The sequence below is a fragment of the Tenrec ecaudatus genome, chromosome 13 (genome assembly GCF_050624435.1).
Source record: "Tenrec ecaudatus isolate mTenEca1 chromosome 13, mTenEca1.hap1, whole genome shotgun sequence".
In the NCBI taxonomy this organism is placed as follows: domain Eukaryota; kingdom Metazoa; phylum Chordata; class Mammalia; order Afrosoricida; family Tenrecidae; genus Tenrec; species Tenrec ecaudatus.
Genome location: NC_134542.1, coordinates 4,125,012 through 4,145,184, shown reverse-complemented (window position 1 = coordinate 4,145,184; position 20,173 = coordinate 4,125,012). Strand labels below are relative to the sequence as shown.

The 20,173-nt window shown below is 53.1% G+C and overlaps 1 protein-coding gene across 1 annotated transcript in view; it reads right to left on the bottom strand.

The window, feature by feature from the left end:
• DRC11 (dynein regulatory complex subunit 11) overlaps window positions 1-20,173 on the bottom strand; it is a 166,435-nt gene that overhangs the window by 42,238 nt on the left and 104,024 nt on the right. Inside the window, exons 8-12 of the mRNA XM_075530131.1 lie at window positions 20,042-20,126; window positions 7,272-7,400; window positions 6,224-6,299; window positions 2,373-2,479; window positions 2,060-2,155 (exon numbers count right to left, since the gene is read on the bottom strand). Coding sequence (XP_075386246.1) covers window positions 2,060-2,155; window positions 2,373-2,479; window positions 6,224-6,299; window positions 7,272-7,400; window positions 20,042-20,126 — 493 coding nt within the window. The remainder of the gene's footprint in view (window positions 1-2,059; window positions 2,156-2,372; window positions 2,480-6,223; window positions 6,300-7,271; window positions 7,401-20,041; window positions 20,127-20,173) is intronic.

Sequence of the window (20,173 nt, the reverse complement as noted above, 5' to 3'; positions counted from 1 at the left end):
GAGCAGCCAATCATCTGAGAGGGTGTTTCCTCAGGGGCGTGGCCTGCATACAATATCTATGGACACCTGGCCAAGTTCGCTGGCTTTTGGCTCACTCTGGGTCCTGCCTCCGACATGTCATCAGCTGACCTCTGGTTCTTTGGACTTGAGCCAGCAGCCTGCTGCATGACCTGCCAATGTTGAATTTATCAGCCTCTGAAGCCCGTGAGCCAGCCTGCCATTGGCCCTGTTGATCTTGGTTCATCAGTCTCTGTAGCTGCATGAGGCAGTCTGACTGTGGACCGCAAACTTGGGACTTACATTCTTTACAACCACAAAACCATTTGTTTGAGATAAATCTCTCCGTCTATATACATATATACACATCTCTGGTCTTGCTGTTTTCAGGTAAGTTTGGACTGTGGCTCAAGCCCACCAGCCAGTTTGGGCTTGAAAGGGGAGGCTTTTGCTCCTATAAAGATTTATAGCCTTGGAAACCCTCTCGAGGGCCCGTGAGGGTCAGAATGGACTGGATGGCAGTGGGTAACTGCCCAAGTCACATGCCTGGAGAATCTTGGCCCCAGTGACAGGGCTGTCATCAGGGCAGATGTGGTCAGTCAACTGGCTGCCCTAAAAGCACTGTGAGATGTGTTTGGCACTGATTAAAAATAAAAAACCAATTCAGTTCATCCCTTTAGCCCCAAACCACCCACTTCTAAAGCACCTGCTCATTGGAATGGGCCTCCCTGCAGACCTAACTCCAGCCTTCGGGAGGGTCAGCCACAGCGGGTCAGCGGGCTTCAGAAGAGCACCCGGATGATGACAGAGTAGGAGGAACAGTCTGGCTTCTGAACACCAGCCAGCGAGAACCATGTGGGTCAGTCACAGCAGAACACTGTCAGACTCCTTGCTCTATGCAGATCAATAGAAGGAACTGGTCCTGGAGAAGGACAGCGTGTTCGATGGAACAGAGGGACAGTGCGGGTGAGAGACTCTCTGGGAGACGTAGTCCAGCACGCTGCTGATTTCCATGAGGGAGCAGGCCTGGCAATAACACCATCATGATTCGGAGTTGACTCAATGGCATCCATCTATCTATCTATCTATCTATCTATCTATCTATCTATCTATCTATCTATCATCTCTCTATCTACCAGCCTCTGTCAGTTACCTGCCTATCTAACATCTATCTACCTATCATCTATCTGTCTCTCATCCAAGAAATTGGACTATATGAAGAAGAACTCAGGTTCAGAACTGGAGGAAGACTCAATCGTCGATACGTGGGTGACCCAATCTTAGTACATGTGCCACTGAAGCAAGCATGGGTGACCCAATCTTAGTACATGTGTCACTGAAGCAAGCATGGATGACCCAATCTTAGTACATGTGCCACTGAAGCAAGCATGGGTGACCCAATCTTAGTACATGTGCCACTGAAGCAAGCATGGGTGACCCAATCTTAGTACATGTGCCACTGAAGCAAGCATGGGTGACCCAATCTTAGTACATGTGCCACTGAAGCAAGCATGGGTGACCCAATCTTAGTACATGTGCCACTGAAGCAAGCATGGGTGACCCACTCTTAGCTGATGAAAGGGAAGAGGACTCGAAGCCCTCATTAGTGAAGATCAAAGAAGACAACCTTCAGTACTCTAGGATCACAACTCAAATTCATCGCCATTGAACCAATAGACACGAGTGGAAACAAACAAACAAAAAATGAAGTTGTTAAGGAGTTCATTTACTTGGATCTACAATCCATTCTCATGGAATCGGCAGTCAGGAAGCCACTCAATGTGCATCACCGGGCAGATCTGCTCCACGAGACTTCTTTAAATTATTGAAGAGCAGAGGTGTTACTTTGAGGATTACAGTTTGCTGACATAAGTCATGGCAAGTTTAGTTACCTTCTATGAATATCAAAGTTGGATGAAGAGTAAGGAAGGAAAACCACTGAAAAACTGCCCAGGGGGTAGAGGGACTTGGCCACTGCCCATGGCTGTGTAGGTAGGGGCTTCTGGTCACCACTGGAATCTCCCACCTGCCTCACCCTTGCTTGTGTTCCTGCCCAACTCACCTTATTACCTCCTTTTTGTCCTCTGGGTGGTAATTCCTTTTCTCTGTCCACAGCGAGCTTCAAATTAATTAGCTCCTGCCTCATCAGCTCATCAACCTGGGTGTGTAGAAAGCATGCACCACATTTTTAGACACTTGAGTGCCCTGTGTGCTCATTGTGAAGTTCAAAATTAGCTTAAATTCTGGGATCAGGCAATCCATAGGAAACTGTTTAAAAAACAAAACATAACCACCATCACCCCGTACCCCCCTCCCCTCCAGCACATCACTACAGTGATTGGCAGGCTATTCCTATGACTCAAATGCAGTGATACCTGCAACCGGATCTCAGACTCTAATTCTTTTCGTTTCTCCTCTTTGATCAGTTCTGGATCATAGTCCTGGGGGAAATTCCAAGATTCGTCTTTGTTCTTCCACATGTCTACATTCCAGAAATAGAAACAAATGAACAAACAAAAATGGGGTGCGTGCAAAACCTCAACCTACAAGTTAATAAAACAATGTCTGTAATATAAAACATAAATCTAACTTTCTCGTCTCCTGCAGAGAATGCAATCTCAGATAAAAATCATTTGGGAAGTTTGGAGAATGCGTGCCAGCTGTTAACATGAGGTCATTCCGGGCCCTGATCAGATGTGAGTGGCATCCTATCGAAGAGGAGAGACACAGAGAGACGATGGCTATGTGAAGACAGTGGCACAGGCTGGGAAGTTGCTGCCACACGCCAATGAAGGCCAACGGTGTCAGGAACTAGCAGAAGCTCTCAGAGACACAAGGAGTGAGCTGCCCCTAGAGTCTTCGGAGAGCAACACCCTGCCCACAACTTGACTTTGAACGCTGGCCATCAGGAGGAGCAAGTTCCCGTTGCTGTAAGTCATCCAGCCTGTGGCACTTTGTCTGGTCTGTTGCTGCAGCCACTGTGTTAAGGCATCTTTGTGAAGGGCTTCCTGTTTGTGCTGCCTCTCCACTTTACCAAACATGATAAAGTCCCCTTTCCAGGGACTAGTCTCTCCTGACAACATGTCCAAAGTACACGAGCTTAAGTCTCACCATCCTTTCCTTTAAGGCCATTCCGGCTACACTTCTTCCCGGCCAGATTGTTTGTTCTTGTGGTGTCCCACGGTACTTTCAACCTCCTTCACCAGCATCACACTTCAAATGCATTGGCTTTTCTTAGGGCTTCTTTATTCAGTGTCCAACTTCCACATGCCCATGGAATCTTTTCATATTTCAACTCAAGGCCTGGATCTCCTTTTTCTTGAGTTCTTTCAGAACATGGTGAGCGTGTCCTTCCCTTTGGGTTTTGCAACTTCACTATCACACTCTGCAGTCTTCGCGAGGTGCCCTGTGAACTCCCCTGTTGAACGAAGGTACTTCGTCTTCCCTTCCCTTTGTTGTAGCTACTCTACAACCAAGAGCAAGTTGCAGAGTCTCTTCTGACATCACTTTGATCTCTTCTTTCTTTCCCATCTGTCTCATGATCTTTAGATTTTTTCCCTCGTGTTATAGTTTTGATGTCTTCCCACCGCTCGTGGGGTCTCCTGTCATTAGTGTTCAATATCCATTCCTGATAGGTTCTGGACAATGAGGTGGGATATACTCCAGGTTGTATTTTGACTCTTGGGGACTTGTTTTAATTTTCTCCAACTTCAACCTGAACTTACGTGTGAGCAATTGATGGTCTGTTCCACAGGCGGCTCCTGGCCTGGTGTTTGCTGCAATTCTGAGCTTCTCCATCGTCTCTTCCCACAGATGTAGTTACTTTGATGTCTGTGTATCTATCCCACCCGGCAAAGCCCACATGGATAGTCATCATCTGTGTTGTTGGAAAAAAGACATTTGTGATGAAGAAGTCATTGGTTTGGCAAAATTCCGCTGTGTAATCTCTGGCTTCATCTCTATCACCGAGGCCCTGTTTTCCATCTCCTCTCACCTTTCTCTGTGTTTCCATATTTTGCATTCCAATCACCAGTGATTATGAATGCATCTCCAATGCATGTCCGACCAATTTCAGACTGAAGGTGTTCGTTGAGTTGTTCATTTTCGTCCCCACTACTTTAGTGGTTGGTCCATTCATCTGAACAAGAGTTTTATTAACTGGGTCTCCTTATCCATGTGGACCGACAGTCAGTACCCTGCCGCAGGCAGTACTGCGTTTCATGACAGATCTTGAAATGTCCTTGTCCACGATAAATGTGACACCGGCCCTCTTGAATCTGTCATTCTCAGCACAGTGAACCGCATCGCATGACTACCTGATTCACAATGGTCAGTCCCCACCCAGTTCGGCTCACTAATGTTTAGGATGTGAATCTTCATGAGTTCCGCTTCCTTTCTGATGACGTCCAATTTTCCTAGATTCTTTCATTCCAATTTCCAACTACCAGTAGAAGTTTATAGCGGTTTCATCTCATTTTAAGGGATGTCTCGCCAGCAAATGACGGTCCGAAAGCCGGGCTCCCCCTGCAGCGTGAAGGCCGTCCCTCCTCTGAGGAGGCAGCTCTTCTGCAGTTGCATTCACAGTCATATTCCAGTTTCCACGCTCACCCCTGGATCTGCTGCCAGCCATCAGGTTTTCGGTGCCCGGTTCCTTAGAAATGGGCCTCCAGTCTCTTTGCTTCCCGCATCACAGCAAAACTCTGGCCGCTCCCGGAGGACACGGCGACAGGTGAGTGATGGTCACCAACCCCGGGCTGTCTATGAAAAAGCCCCAGCCTGCTCACTGGTTGGTGGGATCATTCAAATTATCCCGCGTACAGAGAGCGAGGGTATTTAGCTAACTCCAGTCCCAACCGCAGAGACGCAGACTCCAGGGCCCCAGGCTGCTGCCGGCACACACCATCTGACGTGAACTTAAGGAGCTGCCCCTGCGTGGGAGCCTCCTCTCCATGGGAGCTGAAAGCAGCTGAGCCAGTCTCTCCTTCAGGACCCCTGGTGGCATGGTGGTTAGAGAGCTGGGTTGCTAACAGCAATGCTGGCAGTTTGAACCCAGCGGCTGTTTTGCTTGTCGGGAGGAAAGCGCGGCCGTTTTTCTGTAAAGGTTCACACCGCAGCCTTCGAGGCCCCTGGGGTTGGCTGAGTCCAGCTGGATGGCCATGGGGTGTGGCTTTTCCTTTCTTCTCGTCTCTCCCAGCAGTGGTAGCATCGTGCTGCATCTGTCCTTCTGAGAACCAGCAGCTGCAGGCCATGCATGCCAGTGCGGTGCCGTGTGCCTCTCAGCATTGGGAAGGGGTTGCCAGGCTTTTCTTCTGAGGTGTCTTTGGGCAGACTCGAGCCTCAGGCTTTGTTTGACAGTTCACACACAACAGGGGCTCCCCACCATGAGAGCAAGACTGCTTACGTCAGAGAACGTTTTGGTGGTGCACGTACAGATATTTTTATTTTCTCTCCGACCCGTGGGTGTATCTAAACTGGGTCTGAGTGTGAGCCGCGGGGTGGGGTGGGGTGGGTGGAGAGGTTGGTGGTCCAAGTCTAGGATCCACTAGGAACTGGTCTGAGATGCATGCGTCCCAGGGCTGTCCGGAGGCAGACAAGTAATGAACGTTGGAAAGTACTCCACTTCTCCTTGACTGGGGTCGCCTGGCCGGACAGCTGGTGCTGGGATTTACCTCCAGGGTCTGGCAGGACCCAGGGTGGAGGAGAACAGTTTCAGGATACGATGATGGAAATATGGGGAGACCCAGTAGTGTCTTTGCTGACCAAGCCAGATTAGAGCTATGCTAATTTTTTCTTTTTCGCTGAGCGAGGTGCAGAAGAAAGAGTTGGCAGGATGAGGATGCAGGTCTCACTTGGCCTGATAGGCTGAGAATCTCCCCCGCACGCACGGGAGCGAGGGTCGTCCTTGGAAACAGGCTGCTTGCCTGCCATTGAGCTCGTGTTTGTCTTAGGGGCTCGTGCAGTCTTGGGGGCTCAAGAGCAGGATGGAGATCTTGGGGCATCCTCACCCAAAGTCACGTAGCTCATGGCCACGCATCCCGACTTCAGGTCCTGCAGGGCACTCAGAGGCATGCCACTGGCTGAAAGAGTGAGATGAGGTGCCTACACCCCTAACCTCACTGGTGCCAAGGGGAAACCAAAAGCTCGCTCCTGGTGCCTGGCACCCCACCCTCAGCGGTGCCCAGGGGAAGCCAGAAGCTCGCTCCTGGTGTCTGGCACCCCCACCGACCTTTGAACAGCTGGTTCCCTTCCTCCATCCCACCGAGGAAGAAGCTGGGGGACATCTTCCACTCCTCGCTCTCCTCCTGCCAAAAGCAGAATCGTGTTTGCATTAATTGCCCGTCTGAACCAGACGTGGAGAGGCGAGGGCATCAAAATGACCCAGAAGCAGCAAGGACGACCGGGGGCGTCGAGTAAGCGTTGGGACGGTGGGCTCAGGTGGAGCATGTTTACAAGCACTGACCCACTGCACCTGCAGGACTCCCCCCGACTAAGCAGACAGCCAGACAGACACAGACTAAGTAGACAGATTGACAGCCAGAGAGACCCAGACTAAACAGCCAGCCAGAGAGACCCAGGGCTCCTGAGTTGATTCTAGCTCACGATGGTCTTAGAGCAGAGCTGCCACACACACCCCCTCCCCACCAAAGGCTGTGAACCTTCACTGGAGAAGACGGCCTCATCTTCTGCCTACAGAGCAGCTGGTGGGTTTGAACCACTCACTGTTGGGGGAAGCACCCCAGTGCTCACCCTTTGGACGAGGAGGAACTCACATTGCCATGAAAGTGGCCCCCAGGTGGCACAAGATGCTTGACGGGATCCAATGCCCTCCTTTGGGGTTAAAGTCCATGTGCTTCTCCATCCTCTCCAGGGGTCACCTTGACAAGTGCCCTACCCCCGCCCCATCCACTCCACCCTTTACCTGGGTCCTTGCCGCCAGATGGCTGGGAAGAGCTGTGTGTGGCATGAAAGCTCACAAATGATCATGCATACTGGGGGGGGGGTGGCCCCGAGGCTGAGACCACTGCTAATCCCAGCGCTCCCAGGAGAGCTGACCACCAAGTGTGGGTCAGCACAAAGGACTCTTTCAAGCAACTGGCTGAGAGAAAGGGGTCCTCGAGCCCAAGAGGAGCGCTGGACACAGGTTGGGGGGAACACCCCACTGGCTCAGAGATAAACAGCAACCACAAAACTCCCCCCCCCCCAAACAATCAAAACCCCGAGAGGACACGATGCCATGACCAATGTCGGCGCCCGCCCCCCCCCGGATGGTCTACCTTCGGTCTTTCCTTGCTTCCTTTCCTTCCTTTCGGCACCTTCTTGCGCTTCTCCTGCTTCTCCTGCCTCTCCTGCTTCTTCTTCTTTTTATCCTCCTCTTCCTGGCTCGCGATGATGTCTGCGATCACCTGGTGAGGAGCAGAGGAGCCGCAGGGTGCAGTGAGCTCCCACAGGAGGAGGGCTTTCCGGTCTGGGGAGGGGGCTCCCTCCACTCTCTGCCTGCTCTGAGCCCCCAGGCAGACACCCGTGGGCATTGCTGGGGTGCCCTCTTCCATATGCCTGTGTGTGTGTCTGTCGATGGGAGCAGATGGAGGGGGCAGTGGGGGTCTTAGCTTGCTCCCTGCTTCCTTCCCAGATGCTCCTCTGGTGGATGGGGCTGTGGAAAGTCCCCTCCTTTCCCCCGAACCCCAAAGGCTCCAGCTCCCAGCTTTGGTCCCCAAACCGCCAGCCCTGCTCATGCCCTCCACAAGAATTATTTCACTCCTCCCTCCCCCCACGACTAGACTTGCTCTTGTCTTAACTTCCTTTTCCATAAATGAAGGCTCCTGGTAGCGCAGAGGGTGAAGGGCTGGGCAACCAACCCAAAGGTCAACAGTTCAAAACCACCAGCCTGCTCCTCAGGAGAAAGATGAGGCTTTCTGCTCCCAGAAGGGATTACAGTCTCAGACACCTGCGGGGGTCACTCTACCCTGTCCTGTAGGGCCGCCGTGAGTGGGACTACCCCGTGGATTAGCCGTGTTTCCAACAGTGACGGCTGAAGGCCCAAGACCTCGACCCCCTGGACGGATAACATGGGGATGGGAAGGGCACCCAGACCCTCATAACTGGACCCACCAACAACCTCCTGGGGAATGAAGTGGAACGCGGTTGACAAGGAGTTTGCTCTTCTTGACTCAGCAGCTAGGGCCCAAGGGAGCAGCTGTCAAGAAATCAAGTCATGGGTGAATTGTGCTGGACCAATCGCCTGGCCTGAGACAGAGACCGGCAGCAGCAGCAGAGCATGGAGCATGGAGAACCAGGACACGGCCATGGAGTCGATGGCGACATGCAGTGAGACTGCCCCTGTGGGTTTCTGAGACCATGACTCTTAATGGGAGTAGATGGCCCCCTCTTTCTCGCGCAGGGCAGCTGCTGGTTTCTAACTTCTGACCTTTTGGTTAACAGCCCAAAGTGCCACCACCATGCCACCGGGGCTCCCAGAAGAACACGAGGAGCTGCACAGAGCTGGACGCACCCCCCAGTCTCCTCACGTGCCTCCCTCATGTGTGCAGACAGGTGCTGTGGTGCAGAATGCACAGGGGTGTTGGCAGCTGCGTGGATTTTACCCTTGGATGCAGATCACCAGACCTTTCTTCCTGGTCTGTCTTAGTCTGGGAGCTCTGATGAAATGCGCTCAGCAGCTCAGCAGCACACAGTCCTCCTCTGACAGGCAGGTGGGGGCTGTGCGTTGGGTGCCTCGGCTGGGAATTAAACCCAGGCCTCCCATGTGGAAAGGGAGACACTTATCCCAGAGTCTCCACTGCCCCCCCCCCTGCCCTCTGGGCTGAATATTGTTAAAGGAAAAACCATGCCTGAGCTTTCAAGGCACAAACTCACGCTGCCACTGTCACAGCACAGAGGACAGTAAGGTGGTCACGGGCGCTGCACTCAGAGAGAGCAAGGCAGGGGACACCACAAGGGGGAAGGGAGGGGACCTTCTTGACAGTTTGGTTATAGCCATGGACCCTAGATAAGATGGACAGACACAGTGGCTGCAGCAATGGGCTCAGACATGCCGACAGTTGTGAAGAAGGCACAAGACTGAGTGGTGTCTTGTTCTTGCTCGTGGGGTCGCTATGAGTTTGAACTGACTTGACCACCTTGACCACCTCCACCTCCACCACCTCGACCACCACTACCACCACCACCACCTCCACCACCTCCACCTCCACCTCTACCACCTCCACCTCCACCTCCACCACCTCCACCTCCACCTCCACCTCCACCTCCACCTCCACCTCCACCACCTCCACCTCCACCTCCACCTCCACCACCTCCACCTCCACCACCTCGACCACCGCCACCTCCACCTCCACCTCCACCTCCACCACCTCCACCTCCACCTCCACCTCCACCACCTCCACCTCCACCACCTCGACCACCGCCACCACCTCCTCCACCTCCACCTCCACCTCCACCACCTCCACCTCCACCTCCACCTCCCCCTCCACCTCCACCACCTCGACCACCGCCACCACCTCCTCCACCTCCACCTCCACCTCACCTCCACCTCCACCTCCACCACCTCCACCTCCACCACCTCGACCACCGCCACCACCTCCTCCACCTCCACCACCTCCACCTTCACCTCCACCACCTCCACCTCCACCTCCACCACCTCCACCTCCATCCCCACCTCCACCTCCACCACCTCCACCTCCACCTCCACCTCCACCACCATGGACACAGCAGGTGATGCACAGCGGGCTGCTGACAGGGAAGAGGACCTGGAGCACTCACTGATGAAGATCAGTATGGATGGCCTCTCAACACAGATAAAACAGAAATCCTCCGAACTCCACCAACAGATGCCAAACCCAGCCAAACTCGTTGCCATCGAGTCGATGCTGACTCACAGTGACCCTGCCAGACAGGGTGGAATTGCCCCCTGTGAGTTTTCCAGAGGGTAATGCTTTATAGGAGTCGAAAGCCCTGTCTTTCTCCTGGGGAGCAGCTGGCTGGTGGTTTCAAACTGCTGACCTTGCAGCTCATAGCTGAAGGCATAACCATTCAGCTCTCAGGGCTCCGGACCAGTAGGCAGCATCCTGATCAATGGAGACCAGAATGAAGCCATCAGACATTCCATTCTATGTGGCTCCACAGTCAGTGCTCGCGGGAGCAGCTGCCAGGATGCCAAGAGCTGTTGCACTGGACAGATGTGCGGCAGGCAATCTCGTTAAACAGCTGAGAGGCAAAGATGTCGCTCTAGGGACTCAAGCACACCGGATACAAGGCAGGATGTCTCCAAGCACCTCACTCATGTAAAGTCTAGATGGCTAAGGAAGACAGACCCAGAGGGCGCCTATCAATTGCGGTGTTTGCAAAACAACATTGACAGCACCCCGGGCTGCCGGAAGGACAGGCAACCTGCCTCAGAAGGAACAGAGTCTGAGAGCGCGGACAGCGAGGTTTCGCTCGTGTGTTGTGACGTGTCATCAGGAGGGAGCAGTCCCTGAGGGAGGAGATGGAGCTCGGTGGAGTGAGGGCCAGTGGTACGGGCGGAAGAACCCCCGGGAGAGGGATGGGCACGGTGACTGCCACCGTGGGCTCAAACACGGCGGGGACTGTCAGGACGGTGCAGGGCCGGTGGCATTCCTTCCCTGGTGCACAGAGAGGGCCCCCGTGAGCTGGAACTGACTCGGCGTACCCACCACCACCACCACATATGTACACACACACACACACACACACACATATCAGCACATGTGCACGTCTACAGACAGCGCACACCGACGCTTGTGTTGCGTTGCCCATCCCAGTGGTGAAAGCCTGTCACTGTAGCTTTGAGGCGCCAATACTGAACTTGCTTTGCCCCTGCTCTTTAACCAGAGCCACGTCTTCCAAAGTGCACATCCATGCATACATGTGGAGCGACGCCACGCACACACGTTCTGGGCCTGAGGACAATGAATACGAGGGGACCGTTCCTTCGTTTTTGGGACAAAGACGAGCACTTTTTGGGTCTGTCCTTCTCACTCGCTGCCACGGAGTCGATGCTGACCACAGCGACCCTACAGGACAGGGTAGAACTGTAGCTGTGAGTTTCTGAGATTGTCACTCTTTATGGGAGTAGAAAGCCCCATCTTTCTCCCAAGGGGCAGCTGGGGTTTCGAACTGCCGACCTTGTGGATTGCATGCAGCCGGACTCGAAACCACTTCTCCACCAGGGCCCCCTGGTGGTACTTAGAGAGTGTGCTCATCCTTTTTTGGTAGCCTGTTTGATCATTCTCCCAGCAAGAAAACGCCCCCCACCCCCTTTATGCTGTTACTGACGATGTCAATGGTCATCGGCCATAGCCCCGCTGGCTCGGACCCTTGGGGGCTGGTGGACAGCACATCAGACAGTGTGTGACCCTGGGCCATCTCCACGAAGATCGGTATCTGTGAGCACCTCCTTGTCACTGGGTACCAGTCCCATCCGCCGAATAGCTGAATGTCACTGGGTTGCGTGTGGGCTTTTCCACTCTGAGTTTACGAAAGCATTTCTGTTTTCTGTTTCGTTTATTTATGCATTTACATCTAAATCTTTGATCCTTGCTGGCCCATTCTGGAGTTAAGTCCCAAAGGGTCAGCGATCGATTGGATTCCTTTTCAGACGACAGCGAGCTTGTTCTAGCGTTCCTAGGCAGCTGGCTTTCCTCGTGCATCTGAGCCTGCGCCTCTGTGATGTACTGAATCCCACCGCTCTTCTGGACTGTTCCTTGACGTTCTATCCCTTCCCTCTCTCCCCACCCCCTCTGGGTTGTCTTTCGATTCACTTGTTCATCCCAGACTGCTTTAATTGCTGGGTTCTTAATAACATGCTGTAAAGCCTGGGGGTGCCCGTGCCTCCGCCTCCTCCTGCTCCCTCTGGCTTAGTCAGTTCTGGGTACCATGTGGAAGCCGTTTGTCACCTTCCCTCCCACGCACACCCCGACATCATGCCATTGGCGTATTATTTGGATTGGGTTACATTTATAGAGTGGGCGAGGGAGAGCTGACATACTTAGGAGGCTGGGTGTTTCTACCTGTGGACTCAGGCTGCTTGGCCATCTGTTCAAATCTGCTGTTTGATCACTAGGAGCTGTTCTGAATGGTTCTTCATTCAGAACGTGCATTTGTGACTTATAATTTGCGACTTATTGCTAGTTCCTCTTTGGGGGTGGTGTTGCTACGGACCCTCTTATTGTATCTTCAACTCGATGGTTGTTTGTAGATATAAAAGTTAGTGTGTTCTGCATGTGTATCTGGTAGCTCCTCTCAAATGATGAAATGTTCATGTGGCTTAAAGAGGGTTTTCAGTTGATTCTCGTTGGCTTTGTTTATTGAATAAAAAGGGGATCATTTTACTACTCTCAGTCCAATTCCGGTATCTCTCTCATGTCTAATGGGGTGGCATGGTGGGTTGAGCATAGGATTGCTAACCACAAGGTCACAGGTTCAAACCCACTGGCCACTCCATTACAGAATGATGAAGCATTCTGCTCCTGTAAAGAGTCACAATCCCAGACACCCACAGGGAAGCTCAACCTTGCTCTATATGGTCGCTATGCGGCGGGAGTTTGCTTGTTTGTTTTTGGTTTGGCCCTATGGTATCCAAGGAGCCCTGGTTATGCAGTGGTTATGAATTGGGTTGCTAACGGCAAGTTCAGCAGTTTGAAACCACTAGCTGCTCTTTGGGAGAAAGATGAGGCTTTTAACTCCTGTAAAGAGTTACAGTCTTGGTGTGTTAAGCAGGGTTCTCTGAAGAAACAACCAGGACACTTATGAGTATATCTATATATATATATATATGGATAGGTTTATATAGTGAAAAGGAATCCAGCAGCAAAGTAGTCCACAGCAAAGTAGTCCACACAGCAGTCCAGAGAGCTCGGTCCAACTCACTTTCGTGGGACAGTTAATATACTGAAGGTCCTCCCATCTCACACAAGCCACCGGTCCAAAGCCGATGAAGCGGGCTGTAGGGAGACGAGATGTCTAGCAGAGGTCAGTAGCTCAGTGCAGTGAAGCAGGCCATGGTGGAGCCTCATGGCGCACCAGTGCGAAGTGGTGGGAGGCGTGGCGTCTGGAGTGGTGGCAAGAGGAATGGAGGCTGCCCTGCAGGCAACAGACACGGCAAGGTGGGGCGGCACCGATGTATGGAATGGCACGGCACACTGATGCGGCTCGCAGGTAGTCCATGACAGTGCACGTGTACAGGCCGGGCAGCTCCCTCGGGCAGTGTGCCAGTCTGACCACCAGCATGCCGGTCTGACCACCAGGGAAGGGGCCGGCCTCGGTGAGCCATCGATCTCGGCTGAGCCTCCAAAAGAGGTCGTCAAGCTGTGACTTGATTGACAGGCTAAACACCACCCACATCTTCTTTTAAAAATCATTTTATTGGGTGCACTTACAGTTCCACCTCCATCTTCTTACAGGTGCCAATTTGGCACCCAAAACTCAACCATCACACTTAGAAACTCACAGGGGCAGCTCTCCCCGGTCCTGTCGGGCCGCTGTGAGTTGGCACTGACTGGGTGGCAGGGAGCTAGTTTGTTTTTCCCTCTCTTCTCTCTCCCACGGTGCCCAGTGGTCCCTGGGGGACAATCCTGAATGGCAGAGGTGACAGTGACTGTCCTGGCTTCCAGGGACACGTTTCTGATGGATGCCGTGGCCTTGGTCTTTGAATGAAAATGGAATTGTTTGGCATGTGAGAGGAGCACCCCCCTGCCCCAGCTGCCTGAGCTTTCATCCTTAAGAATAAGCATGGGGGGCTGAGGGGAAGAAATGGGGAGCTGATATCAGGGGCTCAAGTGGGAAGAGAATGCTTTGAAAATGATGACGGTGGCATATGTGCAAACGTGCCTGACACACTGGAGGACTGTATGGGTTGTGATAACAGATGTAAGAGCCCCCAATAAAGGAAGAAGAAAGAAGAAGAAGAAGAATGGATTTGGGGCTTTTCCACATGTCCCCTTAGTAGCCGCCATGGGGGCCTCTGGTCCCCCTCTCTGAATCTCTCTGTATGACGACGACGCATGCTCGCTGGCGTCCTGAGTGGGAGCCATCCCTGCACTCTGGAGTCTCTCCGCTACCTCGGATGCGAGCATTGAATTCTGAAGGTTTGCACCAATCCCCACGAAGACGGCGGGCCTGCGGTTCCACATGGATGCACGCTCCTTGGGGCTTGATGTCAATGCTTTGCTCATTGCACGAATGCACATTTGCTGTGCTCACTTTGTACAAACCTTAATGACGCCACTCGCGCACCAGGCTGTAATGTGTGCGTGGAGGGGGCTCAGCCTTACACCATTGCTGCTGTTCCTCCCCTCCTTCCTGGTCATGGCAACAAAGGCTTCTTGGAAACACATTCCATGCAGGATCGCATGGAATCATTCCATCAGCTCCGCGGGTCACCCTTGCTACAGCCTCCAGCTAAAGACGAGAACTCTGAGACCCTGGTGGGGAAGGTGGCCAGACTCGGGGCCCTGGACCACTCAGAGATACTGGAGGAGTCCCTGGTGGCTCAGTGGCTAAGCATTCAGCTGCCAGCAGAGAGGATGGCAGTTCAAATCCACCATTGGCGCAAAGAGCATTCTTAGATTCTCCCCTCCCCCCAAAAGAACAACAACAAACAAACCCCCAAACCAGCATGCCACGGACTTGATTCCGACCCCTGGTGATCCTGCTTAGGGCTCCCAAGGCTGTGTAGAGCAGACAGCCTCATTTCGCCTGCCCCCCGCCCCTCTGAGCAGCAGGTGGGTTTGGTTAGCCCCTAACTCACAGCACCACACGCTTACCAATCCCGGCCTAGGCCCCTGTGTGGTGGCTCTACAGGCAGCCCCGCACAGTCCTTCAGGGTGGCCGTGCGTGAGCGGGGACAGGATGGCACCCAGGGCGGCACACCAGGAGGTCTCTCCTCGCCTCCCTCTCTGGGTAGCTTTATGGAAAGGCACGAACCAGACGAGCCCAGGTTCCTTTTGTTCTTAGCTCCCCATCAGTTTGCACCCCTCTCCATGCCCGACAAGCCAGTCAGAAGTACCACTGACAGCCATGGTCCTAGAATGACCCCCTTTCTCAGCGAACGAGCAGAGTGTTTGGCCGCTGGCCATGCATGCTCCAGGCTCGACTTGTGCCTGAAGCTGCAGCTGGAGGGATAAAGCCCAAGCAAGCGATCGGGTGGAATGGCACGGCATTAAAGGAAATCACTGGGGGCAGCACCTGATGGACAGGGAGACGACAGGCAGGGCCTGGCATGCAGGGGCCCAGGGAGGGCTTCAGGAGTCAAGGCTGGCTCTCAGAGAGACTGAGGTGGGGTTGGGAGTAAATGGAGATACAGAACTTGTGTGCCTGATCTTGGGGGCCAGCAGGAGGGAAAGGGGACAGGCGGTCAGGAAACCTTGACCTTCAGCATGCTTGACTGCTGTCTCTGAGTCCAGGCTACTGGTCTCACGATTCTAAGGAGAGCTGGGCTGCTTGATCTTGACTCAACATCATCAGCAGTTCAGAGACGACAGCCAACCCCCAAACCAGCTCACTGCCATACCAGTGCATGGTGACTCATGGGGTGACAAGCGGGGCTGCTAACTAAGGCCAGGAGTTCAAAACCACCAGCCACTCCTTGGGAGAAGAATGGGGTTTTCTACTCCTGTAAAGAGTTACAGTCAGGGAAACCCTCCAGGGCAGTTCTACCCTGATCTGCAGAGTCACTATGAGTCGACCTGGACTCAAGGGCAGGGTGTCTGGGTGGACATAAATACTATCAACATATGTACATAGAGTTGACATATCTATCACCTGGCCCTTGAGGAGAAAGGGTGCTGATTCCTGACCTACAGGAAGCTGTCTTATTAGTTAATCCCTTACTACAAATTCTCCCATTGGCATGGAAAGGATAGACAGGTCGATAATTTTCATGCTTATTTGGTGTTGTTTCTGAAACAAACAAACTCATGCTAATTTATATCTCCCCTGCAACACTCACAACAACTCCTGTTATTATCATGATTTAACCTGTTTACCACCCCCTGCGTATGGTGTCAGGAGCCCTGGTGGCAGATGCTGTCCGGTGAGTGCACCAGAAGGTGGATGGTTCAAAACCACGGACCGCTGGGCAGGATAAAGATGAGGTTGTTGGCATTGGTCAAGAGGTACCATCTCAGAAGCCTTTTCTAGAGTCACTACGAGTCGGAGCGACCCCGGATGGCCGTGGGTTTGGTTTGGGTGGATGGACGCTGTGTGATACGTTGGTCATGCCATCAGCCGCAGCCAGTCCCTGGAGAAGGACATCTGACTCGGTAGAGCAGAGGGTCAGCGAAAAAGAGGAGGCCCCAATGCAAGCATGAAACAGTGGCGACCACGGTGGTTCCGGCGCAGCCAGGGCTGAGGATGGCGCAGGACAGGGCAGGGCTTGGTTCTGCAGGGGTCACTTTGAGTGGACACCAGCTCGGTGCCAACTCCCGTCAACAGGGATGGAGACTGAGCAGGACGTGGCAACAATACTTACATGTTCCCTTCTTTGCTCAAAAACCAAACTCACTGCCATCCAGTCAATGTGGACACGTAGTGACCCCGGGAGGGCAGGGAAGAACTGACCCCGTAAGTGTCCCGGACCATAGCTGTCTCAGTGGTTGAAAGCCCTCTCTTCCAAGGAGCTGGCTGGTTTTGAACTGCTCGCCTTGCAGACTGCAGCCCAGTATGTTAACCACCGCGCCACTAGGGCTCCTCTGTTTCTTTGTTAAGGATGCATTTTGTAAAATGTCCGTTCATAGCCTTTGTCACCTGGTCCACTGGCTGCCATGGCTTTCACAGCACTTTCCACATACGGAGGTCCCTGCTGTCAGGGGTGCAGCAGCTCTTCCTTCCAACGTACACACGTCATTAAGGCCACTTGTGTTTTATGGAGTCAAACACGTCAGTGCCTTCATGGCATCTGTGTATAAAGACAACATGCTTGTGAAGTTATTCTCAACCTGGTGGTCAAATATTCAGACTCTTCCTCCTGGTCCGGTACAGCTTAACTTCCTCCATTTAAATAGTTGTTGTTGTTGTTGCTAGGTGCCATGGACTTGGTCTGACCCGTATCAGCCACCCGTGCGCGACAGAAGGAGACACCGCCCGCTCCTGTGCCAACATCACCATTGTCCTACGGCTGAGCCTGTGGCTGCAGCCACTGTGTCTGTGCATCTTGCCGGGGGTCTTCCTCTTTGTTGCTGCCCCTCGACTTTAGCAAGCACGATGTCCTTCTCCAGGGACTGGTCTCTCCTGACAATGTGTCCCACGTACATGAGATGAAGTCTCCCCATCCTTGCCTACAAGGCGCACTCTGACATCTGTGCTTCTTGCTGGTACAAGGGCTCAGGCAGGCTCTAGCTGATGGGAGTGGCCCTCCGTCCCCATGGATTTGGAATGTCACTGTTGGGATAGTTTTCCAACCCGCACCTGAGTGTGCTCTCAGGAAGCCTCAGTGCCCGGGTGTGATCCCGGGCTGCGGGGCTGATTCATGCTGGAAATTTGGACAATTTGCTTGGCCTCCTCCTCAGGGTGGGGGTCATCCAGGAGTCCACTGAAAGGAGCACCGGACACCTACTGCTCACTCAGCAAACGTGCCCTTATTTTGAGGTTTCAGTCATCACCGTCTTGTCCTTATTTTCCACAACACCCTCATGGTTTAGGTATTTGTTCCTTACAAGCTGACTTTTACCCAGTAGGGCCAGCTCCCCATCGTTGCTCTTGTTGTTAGGTGACATCGAGTCGGTTCTGGCCCATAGCGACCCAGCGTACAGCAGAATGAAGCACCGCCCGCTCCTGCACCATCCCCACGATCGTCCCTGAGCCTGAGCCCATGGTTGCAGCCACTGTGCCGATCCATCTCATCCAGGGCCTTCCCCTTTCTCGTTGCCCCTCCACTTTACCAACCATGAGATCTATCCTTCTCCAGGGACTTCGTTAGAAGTCTTCTCAAATGCTTGGATATTTCTGTGCATGCATTCTTCCAGGTAAGCTCGGAGCCCCGTCTGTCTGTTAGCTGGCACAGGGGTTTAGATTTTCACAGGAACGCATGACCTGCCTGCCTGGAAGAATGGGAAGGCGCTGTTTGTACTTCATGGAGTCTGTCTGCCCAGGCATGGCATCCTCTGGCCTGTTTGCTCCCATCTTCATCTATGTTCCCTAGTGAAAGTTTGTCAAGATAATTCTGTGTACTTCTTAGTATGTTCTTGGGGTGCATCTTCTGGGGGATGCCCCCTGAAAACCATGCCACCGACTTCTATTTACCACCCACTTTCTTATACGCGCTGGGATGTGCAGAGTGCAGGCCTCTCAATGGCTCAGCTCTTGGCTGGACTCCCCTTGTGATAGACTATTTGTGTCACCCTGGCCAATAGGAACATGTGGGATTAAACAGGTCACAGTTTGATTGGAGGGCACAGAGATAAAGGGCAGTTCAAGGCCTGCTCTCCTCTCTCTTACTCTCTGGTGATTGGACCAGTGTGTGGCTGCTTTAGCTAGTTCTCTGCCTCAACCTGAGAGCTACACTCCCTGAGGGCCAAGCCATCCCACGGATCGTGTCACTAGAGCTCGAGGCTCCTTGGAGATGTGCTTCACCATGCTGCTGGTGCATACATGGCTTGAGCTTGAGGCTGGTGGGTCCTGTCATCTTGTATTGCTTGTGTTCGACATCCCATCCAGGCCTGCTTTGCTAAGCTCCTGACCTGCTGACTGTTGGTGATTCACCCTGCTGCTTGCTGCCTGTGAGCAGACTCTGCTTGCCTTGCCCAAGGAAGGCTGTCTGCTTCCTTGACCTTGGTCCCAGCAGCCCATGTGAGTTGAAAGATGAACTGTTCCACGGGAGTGAGTTTCACTGAGCAGAGTCTACTCTGTGTGGGCTAATTAGCGGTTATAGTCCTTCTTGCTGTATAAACCTGTCCATATATATAACCCCCTAAGTGTCCTGGTTTCATTCCACTAGAAAACCCTGCCTAACACACCCCTCTTCACGATGTCCCTCTACTGAGATGGGGAACAGGGGCTGTTGAGGCCCGGCCGGCTCTCATGGATCTCTGGACGAGGCAGGTTCCAAAGTGTATGGAGAAATTCTGTTATCGCTTAATCCCATTTTCTCACAAACGCTTTGCTGCCATCCGGCACTTGAACCACTCCATCAAGTTTCCTTGGTGGTTCCCTTTACAGAGGTAGTCTGCCAGGCCTTTCTTCCTCAGACCTGCTGGAGGGGGGGCGGCGCGGGGGATGGTCCTGCCCACAGCTCTGATCAGGCCATTTGGGTAAGAACATAATCCCTCAGAACAAATGCCTTGCCGTAGGCTCAGATCCCAACTCATGGCCACTGGATGAGGCCAGATGGAACTGCCCCATAGAGTTTCCTTACAGAAGCAGGCAGCCTCCTCTGTCTCCCTTGGAGCAGATGGTGAGTTCAAACTGCTGACCTTGCAGGGAGCACCCCACCACCAGCCCTCCTTTAAGAACATAAACTCTCCCTGCCAGCTTATAGCGACCCTCTAGGACAGGGCAGAACTGCTCCTGGGAGGTTCTGAGACTGTAACCATTAGGGGGAGTAGAAAGCCCATCTTTCTCCCGAGAGCGGCTGGGGGTTTCAACTGCTGGCTTTTCAGATTGCAGGGTTTCTCTGACAATGTGCACTCTCACTGCCATCATTTCAAGGCTGACTCATAGTGACCCTCTAAGACCAAGCAGAATTGCCCTGGGGGTTCTTGAGACCGTGACTGTTTATGGGAGTAGATAGCTCCATCTTTCTCCCGAGGAGCGTCAGCTGGCAGTTTCAAACTGCCGATCTTCTGGAACACATAGCTGCTCTAACCCCAGTGCACCTTTAAGAACACAAGGGCCCTGGAATCCAGCTCTTGGGAATTTACGAAGGAGCTGAGCACTTCCCTGTCATCCTGCCTTCCACAGGGCCACCTTCAAAGAAGGGTGAAGGAACGCCCAGTCAGCAACCCAGGTTTAATCTCCGAGGGAGCCGTGGTCTAGGGGCTGTGAGGAGGTGTGAAGTCATGCGCTTGGGGGTCTGTACCTGTTGAGGCGTCTTGTTGGAAAAAATGAGAGCTGAGCCTCCTTCTTCTACCTTAGGATAGGTTGGGAAGGCGCCGGTCAAGTTCCTGAGGACGGGGGGACAAAGGCAAGTTAAGACTGAAACGGACGCAGC